Genomic DNA, 12,921 nt, shown 5'->3' on the forward strand with positions numbered 1-12,921 from the left:
AAAATAAAAAATAAAATCAATACTACATAACCACTAAACTACCTTTCAATCCCTCCACCAAAACAATATAATAAACTAAAAACCTAACTTCAATGTATCTACATGATTTCAGATTCAATCTTGTGTTGGGAACGTTACGTTAAAAGAGACATAAAATTATTATATGAAAGACTATGGAAATAATCCGCCTGTGTGTAGTAATCATAAAATGTTCTGTTAAATTATTTTTTAAATTATCCATCCAATTGAGGAAATTGAATACTTAGAAAAAGACAATACAAAAATGTATATTCACATCATGGAGAACTATAATAAAACATGATTTTCTAGTAGTAAAAACCATAAGATATTGTAAATTATGTTCGAGTGTTAAAAATAAAATACTTAAAATTTCCTCTTGCTACGAGACAATAATGAAAATTTCAAGGTGAATAAATTGTAACCTATCAGATGAAAATTTCCTTTCAAATATTCTTTACTTTTGTTTTAGTTTTATAGCTTAACTATCTAAATCTTTAATTCCTATTAATGTTCTCCAACAACATTGTCAACTAAAATTATATTAAAAAATCTCTTGTAAAAGAATTTTTGGGATTCCGTTTATTATAATTTGCATATTAGTGTCAGTGTAGCCATGTTTATTTGCATTAAAAAACTTAAACCAGAATGGATTGAGCAGGATATATCCATACATATTGCTACATTTATTTGTTATATCTATGGTGTGTCATGTCCTGTAGCTATCATCATCATCATCATCATCATCATCATCATCATAGGTATTCTGCCTTTATTGGCAGGTCACTTGCCGCAGCTGAGAAGCTTTCATGCTGCACGTTCCTCCGCTAACCTTTTCGCCTTCGCGTATGACCTCTCTGTTTTAATATCACCCATTAATTGTAGTCTCCTTCGCCCCCTCCCTCTCTTTCCCGCCACCATACCCTCTAGGACGTCCCTCATTAAGCAATCTCTTCTTAGGCAATGTCCCAACCAGTTTAACTTCCTCTTCCTAATAATATCTAAAAGTGTTCTTTTCTCACCCACCATTTCTAACACTCTCTCATTCGTTTTCCGCTCGACCCAACTAATTCTTTCCATTTTTCTCCACACCCACATTTCGAAGGCTTCCAGTCGATTTTCGTCACATTTACGTAATGTCCACGTTTCCACCCCATACAGTACAACAGTCCACACGAAGCACTTTATGAGTCTTTTTCTCAACTCTTTGTTCAAGGTCAAACAAAACAGGCTTTTCTTTCTTTTAAAGGCTTCTTTCGCCATTCCTATCCGTGCTTTTATTTCACGTTCGAATTTCATGTCGTTACTAAGAATACCACCCAGGTATCGAAAACTATTCACTTGTTCCATTTTCTCCCCTCCTACTTTTATATTTGACATAGACCCCTTCGTTCCAATCACCATGGCTTTTATCTTTCTAACATTTATTTTCATCCCATATTCTTCAAAGCCCTTTCTCATTTTTTCTAACATTTTATTGATTTTCTTTTCAGATTCTGCAAAAACCGCCATATAGTCTGCAAGTCTTATGTATCTAATCATTCTACCTCCTACCAAAATGCCATCATGTAGGCTCTTTTCCACTATCTCTCTAGATAGATATTAAATAGTGTTGGCGAGAGGCAGCATCCTTGTCGAACTCACCTTCCAATTGCACTCTCTTCCGTCAGTTCTTCCCAATCCTAAAATTACTTGTTGGTTCATGTACAAGTTTCTTATGAATCTTCTATCTTTCCATTCCAACCCTATCTTTGTTAGAACTCCCAACAACAATTCCCATTTCACGTGGTCAAATTCTTTTCTGGATCATTGAATACAACATACACCTCTTTCCGTTTATCTATAAATCTTTCACCGATCACCATTAATAATCCAATAGCATCTCTTGTGCCTTTGCCTCTTCTAAACCCGAACTGCTCTTCCTCAACATCTTTATTTGTTGTTCCATATACCTTTCTGTTCAGAATTCGGAGCAGAATTTTAGCTGCATGAGATATGAGACTAATAGTTCTATAATCCTCACATGTCTTTGGGTTCGATTTCTTAGCCATCGGTATCATGATCGTTTTCAGAAAGTCTTTTGGTCATTCTCCTGTTTCATATATTTCATTGCATAATCGGAACAATTCTTTCTTTCCCTTGTCTCCTATATTTTTAATGAATTCGAATGGTATGCTATCTATTCATGTTGCCTTTCCATTCCTAATCTCGGATATAGCCTTTTCAAACTCATCCCGAAGAATACTAAATCTTTTATCATCCTCGCCTCCTTCATTTTCAACTTCAACATTTAGGCTACACGATCTATCCCTACTCTCATATAAGTCTTCAACGTATTCTTTCCACCTTCCTATGACCTCATTTCTCTCGCTAACTACCTTCCCATTCGTATTTTCTACTGCCATCATAATACTCCCTTGTTTCCTCCGAAATTCCATAGATTTCACCTCCTTGTACATTTCCTCTTCTTGTACATTTCCCAACTCTTTCTAATTCTTCTGTGTCCTCGCATTTTCTTTTCTAAAACTCTTCCCTCGCTCTGTCTGTTTCTCTTCGTAATTCATGATTTAACTTTCTGTACATCTTTCTGCCCTCTTCTGTATTAAGCTGTTTCCACATCTTCCTCTCTCTCATTTTCTGCAACATATGCTCTGTAACCCATGGCTTCTTAGCAGTTTTGTGTTCACTGTAACCTAATGCTTCTTCTGCAGCCTGCTGTAAGCAACGTTTAATATGTTCTCACCGTGCGTTACTACCTGCGCCTATCCTTTCCTCGTTTGAGCATTTTTCTTCGCATTTTTCAGCGAAAAGATTTCGTATTTCCTTGTTTTTCAACTTTTCCGAATTCAACACTTTGTTACCTACTTTTTTTTCTGCCTACATTTTTCAGTTGAATATCTGCTTCGGCCAGCACAAGATTATTGGTGATTTCCATGTATATCTTCTTCTCTTGTGCTGATTGAACCAAGTGTTCCCAATTACTAGTGACTTCTGTCTACAGAAATTCACCAGTCCCTCTCCCCTTTCATTTCTTTCGCCTAAACCATATTTGCGTACGATACTACCTTCCTGTTTTTCTTCCACAACTGCATTGAAATCTTCTATTAGAATTATGCATGCACCCTTCTTCTCCCTATCTATAATTTCTTCTATTTTCTCATAATTTTCCTCTACTTCTTCATTTGAATGCGAAGTCGTCGGTGCGTATGTCTGGATCACCAGTAGATCCTTCGTTTTCCCTTTATGTCTTAATATCATAACTCTATCATCAACAAATTCTACTTTCACTACCTTCTCCTTTAAGCGCTTTCAAAGAATTATTCCTACGCCATTATGACCGACCCTGTAATATAGTACGTACGTTCCATGTCTCTACCGTAAACCTTTTGCTCTTCCCTGTTATTCTTTCTCTGTTATTCTTCCCCCCATTATTACTTTCTCGTCCAATATTCCTTCCCAAGCCATCCCCCTCCAGGAGATCCGAATGGCGGGATATTTTACCTCCGAAACTACATTTTGACCTGCGAAAGACCATTGTTCATATGTTCTTTTTTTGCTGCCAGCAAACTAGGGAAAATAGAGTGGTGGTTTCCTGTTGCCTTCCACCCGCCGTATCCCAGCCGTTAAAGTCACTCTGACCACGCCTGGAACTACTGTCCAAGTTGCTGTACCAATCACTATGATTTTCGCCAACTTGGCTACTGGAGAACTGATGTCTTCTCCCAGAACACTCTTCGTCTGGCTACTCCATTTAGACCCTTCTGGTAGTGAACTACCACCGACACAGCTCTAAATTTCACTGTAGCACGCAATCCTCCCCACCCGGCACATAAGTGTCTTCGTAAAGGTGGTGTTTATCGGGGAGGTTATATAATACATAATTAAAACAAGTTTGTATTTCAAACGCAATAGTGCTCACTTTTATATTAATTAATTAATAAGGGGTTCCACAGATGTCACGTCAATAACTATGAACTAAAAAATCACTACACCATTTGAGGGTTAACTAATGCACATGTATCAGTAAGGAATGAGCCTTTTTCAGTGATACCTAGAAATTAATCTATAAATAATTACGACAATTATTTGGAAGAATATACAATTATATGGAATTTTTGCAGAGCATGCTAAACGCCAACCTAAAATGCATCTTATGTGTTTAGAATTTTGCGTTAGATACATGATCTATTTTGCATACTTGTAAAATTCACGAAAAATTAATCTCAAGTGCTCCTAAAATAGGATTATTATTATTACCTTAATACTTGACGTTTAGGTTTATGTATAATATACTTCCAAATGCACGAATTCCGTTTCTAAGATTTGAAAACTGTACTAAATTTGTAACACATTATAGGTGCTTGATTTCTTTCCAATAAAGCTATTTGAAACTATACAGAACCATAATAGAGTGTCATTCTAGCTAACATTCTGCGGCAAAAAAATATGTTTACTTCTTTCGAAATCAAAACTGTGCGTAATGCAATCTTGGATATAAGTTACAGTTCATACTTTCAGATATAATGATATATTATTCTTTTTTGGGAGCCTTAACTAACATTTTCCCATTTGCAAAACGTTTTAAAATTATTAGGTACTATCTAAAGCGAATGGACAGTTCATATTTCCTGTACATACTGATAATGAGTACCGTAGTAGGTATCACCCTAGAGAAGAATAAAGAGACATATGTAATAATACAACCATCCGAAACGGAATAATCTTAAGATCAAAACTTTTTAAATCTTAACTGATACTAACTATTATTGTTTTGTGGTCTCAAATATATATTAAGTTGTAATTCCTTAAATTATAAAATTTATGTTCGGTTCCTTCCTTGCTACACGAATGCAGATATATATTCACAATATACATCTTCAATAACAATGATAATATATAAATATATTTATCTTGTTTTACATTAAATTAAATATCAAATAATGAAAAAGTGGTTCATTAAAGGAGTTAATTTAAATCCAACCTGTAGAACCGATGCTAAAATTGGAACTTTGGAACAAAATTGATATTAATATTTATTAAATGAATATGTATTTACACTGTATTTTGTAGGTGAATTTAATAGTACGTTTATTATCTAAAATAATATTAACGAAAATAACAATAACTTACCACATTGTATACTAATATTACAATTACTTATTATTGATTTGATTTTGTTGATTGAACTTACTTTTAGATAGACAAATTGGTGGCAGATCTCGCAGTGAGATGGGTAGATCCAACTCTATTAAGGCAATATCATTGTTAAATGTATCGTTGTTAAAATTTTCATGCACATGAATATATCTTGCTTTCCTCTTTAGAGCATATTCAGCTTGTTTTATGTCTGTGATCATCAATAGAATATCTAGTATTTCATAATAGAATTCATATACCTTCCTAGAATAGAGTTTAGAGATAATATATACATTGTATTTTAGTTATTATATACTTAGAACTAACTAACTCTACGGTTTTTGGAACCCGGAGGTTCAATGCCGTGTTCGCAAAAGTTTTCCATCGACTCCTATCTTTAGACAAAAGCATCCAGTTTCTACTTTGTATTTCTTCGAGATCCATCTTAATATTGTTCTCCATTTGCGCCTACGTCTTCCTAATGGTTGTTATACGGTTGGTCTTCGAGTTAAGACTTTGAAAGCCTTTCTACTTTTTTTCCATTCTGGCTACACGACCTGCACATCTGAGCCTCCTAGACTTGATTACCCCTAGGGTCAATCCATATTAAGTGCTCCAGAGCAGGTTGCTTGACCATCTCCGAAAACAAAAAGCATTGATTGTGAAGAATATTTTGTATAAGAAAGTCAATAACACTATTCCGGTTGTCGTATGTATACACAAGTATTCTTCAATGGCGGGCATCATCGTTGTCGGTGGAGTGATAATATTTGCATTTCCAAACGATTACAAATCTACAGTTGTTTAAGATGTATGAAGCAGAGGAACATCAAAGAAACAAAAATGCTTACAGAAGAGATTAAGGTACACAAAGTGTATTTACTCTTGCTTGTAGATGAATAAGTAGAGTTGCGAAAATAGAAAAAAAACATGAAATCACCACAAAAGTACAAAAAAATTACACTTTTAAAGGGATTGTATTTTGGAAGTCATTAAGTGGGACGTTATAAGTTTTGTGCTAAATACTATTACGAGGGCCGCGGTAGCTCAGTGGTAGAGCGTTCACCTCTGCTGCTAGGGGTCCCGGGTTCGAACCCTGCCTCGCCAAGTGAACTTTGTGGTGGACAAACACCGTGTGCGTGGGTTTTCTCGGGGTTCTCCCGTTTCCTCCCACCTTCTTCATTCAACCATTTCATTCATTACTCATCATTACCGTCTTCTTTAGCCTAACCGGCATAACCGTGGGACGTAAATCTCAAGGATTTCATTTTGATTTCATATTAAATACTATTGCATGTAAAGATCCTGGAGAAATATCTACAACCATGATACTACTGGCGCTGTAGTTGTATTTGGGTCGAAACGTTGAAGTTTATTATTTTGATGTCATTTTTAGCGTTATATCTCAAAAGGGCAAAGTATTAAAGCCTGCTGCTTAGACCACAAATGCAATATCTCTATATTAATAAAATATTGCAAAAAAATCAGGACTGATATTACATTAGTGAAAAAGTGAGAACATGTTAAAAAGTCGAAGACAGCACGTTCATGTCGATGATCGAAGCACAGAAGGATGTAAATGTCTGGATATATTTCATGCTGGAGCTCAAACTCTATGCATGGTGCAGCAATTAGGCCTGGTTTTCTTTGTGTTCATTTGCACAACAGCTTGCGAGTGGGGTTTGTTTCATCTTTCTATATCCATGTTAATTGCCACATCTGCATTCAAAAGTTGTTACCTCCTACTTGCACCCATTACACCCACCATCGAACTGGAGCGCGGTATTTAGACACGTATTCTCTCAGCAAACTACCATTGAAATCCAATCCCAGTAGCGGAAGTTAGCATGTTCACAAGGTTGCGTTATATAGGAAGCATAGATGTAACGTAATTAAAACGTAACGTAATGTAAAATAATTGCTTCTCTCTGGGTTGCAACCATCGTCATCCACGTGCTTTTTTTGACGTTTTACTATGTCCTCACTTTTTCTCCACGCAATATCAATCTGATTTTTTTTCAAAAGTTTACTCACATACAGAATTATTTTCTGGCCGAAGCAGCAATTTTTAGCACATTGACCTGAGAAATTACGCCCCAAAATTGCATAAAAATCACAAACTACCAATTTCGGACCCACATAAATCTTCGGTGTCAGTAGTATCATAGCTTGGGAAATTTCTGCAGACTATTTACATCCAATAGTGTTTAGCACAGAACCTATGACCCCCCCACTTTATGCCATTCCAAAATACAGCCCCAAATTTGTGTACTTTTGTGGTAATTTGATGTAAATGTTTGTAACCACACTTATTGAATTAGAAGCAAGAGCATATATTCTCCGTGAACCTCAGTCTCTTCTGTAAACATTCTTTTTTTGTTTGGTGTTCGTATGCTTCGTACGCCCTAAGTAACTGTTGTTTTAGTGAACGCTTGCAAATGCAAAAATTGGCACTCGACTCAAAATTTTATAATTTTCGGAGGTGGTCGAATAACAATCATTTCAATACTAACTATGGATCGTCTCCCTAACAATGTTTGGTAAAAAAGTATAAATTATGTGGTTGCTCGTTATGAAGTTTCCGCCATTCCCCATCCCATTTCCCTTGCGTGTCTCAGGATGTTGTTCTCAAAATACTTTCATTCTATGTTCTTCCGTCAAAGTAAGTGGCCATGTTTCGGAACCACACAGGACAACAGGTATGATTATCCTTTTATATATTTACGCCTCAACATTCCTAGACAGAATTCGCGATGACAAGAGATTTTGTGCTGAATAACAACACGAACTCCTTTTAGTCGGCATTTAATTTCTTCGTGAATGTGATTTCCATTTGTTAACATTGATCCTAGATATTTGAAAGATTTCATTTTATCAAAAGTGTTATTCGATATTTTTACGCATCCAGAATTTGACATATTACGATCCCGACGAACTTCCACGTATATAAGTTTATCTGTATTTACTTCCAAACCCATGTCCCTGCAAGCATTTAATAAGACCTCTGCATTCCTTTCTACTCTTCTTCTATCATTCCCTATTAAGCTCACATCATCAGCATACGCCATAACCTGGTAAATGCGATTATATTTAGGCACTGATTGCTATTCTTGATTTTGCTTTTAGCGTATTTCAAAACAAAGTTGAATAATAATGTCGATGACGCATCTCCTTGTTTTAGGTTATTTTTGACATAAAAGATTGTGGAAAACTTTCCTGGCCGGGGTTTAATTTTTGATTCATTTAAACATATGTATCTTAATAATCAGTAAGAATGTTGTAACACGTTTCTCTCCTAACCGAGTCGTAAATCTTTATAAAATCAATAAATAGTTGATGTCCCGGGCTTAGTATTCCACTTATTTTCGAGTATTTGGAGAGTGGTAAAAATTTGGTCGATAGTTGACCCATTTTGCCTAAATCCGCGCTGATAATCTCCAATATTTTCATCTGCGTATGGGGTCAATCTTGCTAATAGAAGAAATGCCTCGATAATTATTACAGTCAGTTTTGTCGCCTTTCTTGTGAATTGGAATAATAATTGATTTTTCCCAATCTTGTGGCAATTCTTCCTTGTTACAGACAAAGAGAATGAGTTTGTGTATCTTGTTCCACAGTTTTGCGCCCCCAGCTAAAATTAACTCAGCCGCAATTCCGTCTACATTCGGATATTTGTGTTTCTTTAATTTCTTTATAGCAGTTGTATTACTATCCTATTAGGTTCTGGGATATACAGTTCTGCGGCGTGTATCTTCTTTTCTCCACTCACATTAGTTCTTGGCTGTGTGTTAAGCAATCCCTCAAAGAAATCTTTCCATATGTTTAAGATCAGTGAGAACAGTTCTTTCAACTTTTTTTAGTATATAAGCACGAGGTTGCTAGCCATCCTTAAATTCGTTGATCGCCTTTTAAATTTGAAGACTCCATTGCTTTTTTATATTATCTTCAAGTTCCTTAATTTGAGCTTTCAATAAATCAACGTTCTTAGTTTAATAATTTTGGAAGTTTCCCGCCATATTTCTACGAAAGTATCTGTAATTATTTCATTCGGATTTTGTAGCCAAGGTAATTTTCCGTGTCTTTTCTTGTCTGCTATTTTAATGCATTCCTGGTCGAACCATGGTTTGTTCGTACCTATTTCCCCTGTCCCAACTTTTCCTTTGCTGTAATTTTGATGCTATCTCATATTTCAATCCATGTATACTCAGTACTAATGCACTCTGAGTCTACTAAAACCAAAAATCTATTTGAAACATCAATTCCGTGTTGGTGTTTTACCTGGCTCTCTTCTAATTTCCTTAAATTAAATCTTCTGTTTTCAGACATTGAATAATTCTTTTACTTTATGATAATATCTCTCTAATTATTGCTGCTACCAAGTAGTGATCAGTGTCATAATTAGTGTTTTTAAACTACCAAACATCAATTGTGCTAGATTGTCTTTTTGTATCAACTGAAATGCGATCAATTTGATTATGTATCTGGTAAAGTCCTATTATATTTTTAAGCGTGAAGATGTGGAAATTATGTACCTTGACGATAAGGTTTTTGGATGTTCAATGTTCACAGGTCTACACCCACTGTCATTCTCTTCCTTTTCCAGACTTTTGTTCCCTATAATCGGTTTTGAAATATTTTCTCGTTCTGCCTTCGAATTGAAATCTTCTAATAGAATTTTAATATGACATCGTAGGGAATTGGTCAAATATCTGTTCCACTTCTTCGTAAAAGCTGTGTTTTATATCGTCATCCTTATATTCTGTTGGGGCATGTACATTTAAAACAAAAATGTCGCATCACCGACCCTGAAGAATAATAAAAGAAATCAGTAAGTAACAAATTCAACCTGCTTAGTTGTTGATATTATTCGTTTGTGAACAAAAAAAAAAAACGTTCCTAATTCGCGATGTTTATATTCTTCTCCGTCAAAGAAAGCGAAATTCCCGGAAATCACAGTTCCATTTTCTTCCCATCAAGCTTTCTGAGTTCCTAATATATCCATCCTATGTTTCTGTAATTCATTCGTTACGTATATTAACGTACGTGTTCTACAAAGTCTTCTAATGTTCCATATTCCCAATTTCATGTTCTTTTTTCTTACTGAGGTCGTGCCAAGTTATTAGTCCTTGCCCAAAGCTTCTTTGAATGTTTCGGAACAAGTTTTATTTTCAGTATGAGGTTTTACCCTCAACAAAACTCCCAAGTTGTAGAACCAAACTTTCTCTTCTGTGTTACACTGCTTTTTCAGTATATTCGCAGCTAAGCACTATATCTATAGCCTTCCCCTCGATCAGCAGCTTGAGTATGCGCCATGCCGTGGTAAAACGAACCCACATTGAATGGTATAATATACTTAGTTATAACTATTAATACTGGCATCTAATTAAGAATTATTCAGAATTGAATTTGTAAATTAACCCACTAAGGCCCGACATTCACAAATGGGAACAATTCATTTTTACCTTTTTTTATTTCTTTATTTGTTATGGACTTATTTCGTCTTTTACAATAAGGACCTTGCACCAGTCCATGTGCGTGACATTTTCTTCGATTTGGAAACTAACTTTTGCTTGTACTGGCATGACCCGGATGTTCAAATTTAAATAACGCAATCAGCTCTAAACAGCGGTGAGTAATACTGAACTAAATTTTACTTTCTTATGAAATATACAAACAACAATTAAATAGTAAACATGAAAGAATAGTTACATTATCACTTCGTTACACCCTTGTGTACAATTGCTCCTGTATTTGATTTTGAATTTGGGAGGGCCGCGGTGGCTCCGTGGTAGAATGTTCACTTATGGTGCTTGGGGTCCCGGCTTCGATTCCAGCCTCTTCCAAGTGGACCTGGTGTTGTACAAACACCAAGTGCGTGGGTTTCCTCGGGGATCTCCCGTTTCCTTCCACTTTCTTCATTCCACCATTCCTTTGATCACCGTCTCCCTTAGCCTAACCGGGATAACCATGGGACGTGAACACCCAGGGAAACCGTGGGAGATTTTATTTTATTTTCGATTTTGAATTTCGAATTTTGTATTCGGTAATAGAGGGCGCGAATGGCATAGTGAAGTATTGACTCTTTTGGAAACAGTGGTACTAAAGAAGACAGTAAAAATAAATTTATCTGAGCAATCTGGTTGGCATTTCTGTTCAATTTTTGTAGTGATATAGTACACAATGCTATTGAAAATAATAGTTTAGAGTTTGTGCACTGGTTTAGGTTACCTCATTTAGTGAGAATTATATGAAGGGGCAAAAACAGATAATATATAACCTGAAATTGATGTTGGTGGTCTGTCATGGAAAATCAGCGCGCGGGGCGAGAGTATACGACGGCGTCCCCTTACTTACGAGTGAAGTCAGCAGATAGCCGCGCAGCACCACGATGTTTGGCGCGAAATATAAGAACATTTTCAAAAATAAAAAACTCCTTTTCCTAGATTTTGAGCACCTTCTATTACTTTTTCCTTCCTGTAGGAAATAAAACTTTTATTTTCTCCTACCGAATTTTTCGCCGCGTGACTTCGGTGTTCAGTTTCGTCGGCCTGCTAGCACCCCTACATCAATAGCACTGTTTAATTTAAATCTTTTCAGTAAATAACCAGACAAAGAATACAATGTATTCTTTGATAACTACTTCACTATCGTTAGACTGTTGGAGAAGCTAAAAGTAAAAAGCATGTATTTCACGAGTAATTACTCGAAATCTCAAAGAAATACTCCTTTTTAGATGCAAAGCAATTGAGTAATATGTTACTGAGAAAGAATGATTTGCTACTCTACTTCGTTATCAAGACAACAACATCATTATGATTACATCAACGCACACAGGAATTCACCCGATTGAAAGAGCAGAGATATAGTGAGTGTTTTGGAGTTGCTTTGTGTGTATAACTCTAACAGTTTATTGCCACCTGCAATTCTCCATTTCCTGCAGTAGTAGACAACCAAAAAACATGATTGTTGGGAATTAGAAAGACGTTGAACCCAACCTCAATTTCGTACAAATATATCACTGTGGCAAACTGCCAAAGAGATAATAAAATAAATTGTTAAGGAGGACAGTTTTTTTATCGTGAGAGCCACGAATGACATAAAAATTACAAAATGATTGTACATAAGCAGTTCAAACAAAAAACGAAATCTTTAAGTTTTACGTCCCACGGTTATTCCGGTGAGGCTGAAGGAGATGGAGATGATGAGAGATGACTGAAATGGTGGAATGAGCAAAGTGGGAGGAAAAGGGAAAACCACGAGAAAACCCACAAGCACGGTGTTTGTCCACAACAAAGTTCAGAGGGCGCGAGCTGGGATCAAACCAGGGACCCCAAGCACACGAGGTGAACGATCTACTACTGAACCACCGCGCTCCGCACAGTTCAAACAAAAGAATCTTGAGAAATAGATATCATAGGAAATTATAATCATGATTGGTTGTACTCATGTTAAATTACTGAACATACACACGAAGCATAAAAAATTGCGACAGTCAAGCCGTGCAGCTCACTACTCAATTTATACCTTCCTATACCATAATCGTGTCTGGTAAAGAAATCCCCTTCTCTCTCCTCCTTTCCTCAATCCCATACAAAAATCAACAACAACATAAGCTCAATTCTAATATCAAAGTATAAATGCATTAGTATCAATAATGGAAAGAATAAAAACGAGACCAAACAATATTCATAAGTTGATGTAGGGATAAACTTAAACACACGTCAATGAAAAACTGAAACCAATAGATATCTTTTAGATAAACATAAA

The 12,921-nt window shown here is 35.9% G+C and overlaps 1 protein-coding gene across 1 annotated transcript in view; it reads right to left on the reverse strand.

Annotated features, from left to right (window-relative positions):
- The window catches only part of LOC145665852 (trypsin-like), a 141,845-nt gene that overhangs the window by 63,264 nt on the left and 65,660 nt on the right, over window positions 1-12,921 (reverse strand). The window contains exon 4 of the mRNA XM_081732970.1: window positions 5,210-5,418. Coding sequence (XP_081589096.1) covers window positions 5,210-5,418 — 209 coding nt within the window. The remainder of the gene's footprint in view (window positions 1-5,209; window positions 5,419-12,921) is intronic.

Source organism: Thermobia domestica, chromosome 1, assembly GCF_964235325.1.
Source record: "Thermobia domestica chromosome 1, izTheDome1.hap1.1, whole genome shotgun sequence".
Lineage (NCBI taxonomy): Eukaryota > Metazoa > Arthropoda > Insecta > Zygentoma > Lepismatidae > Thermobia > Thermobia domestica.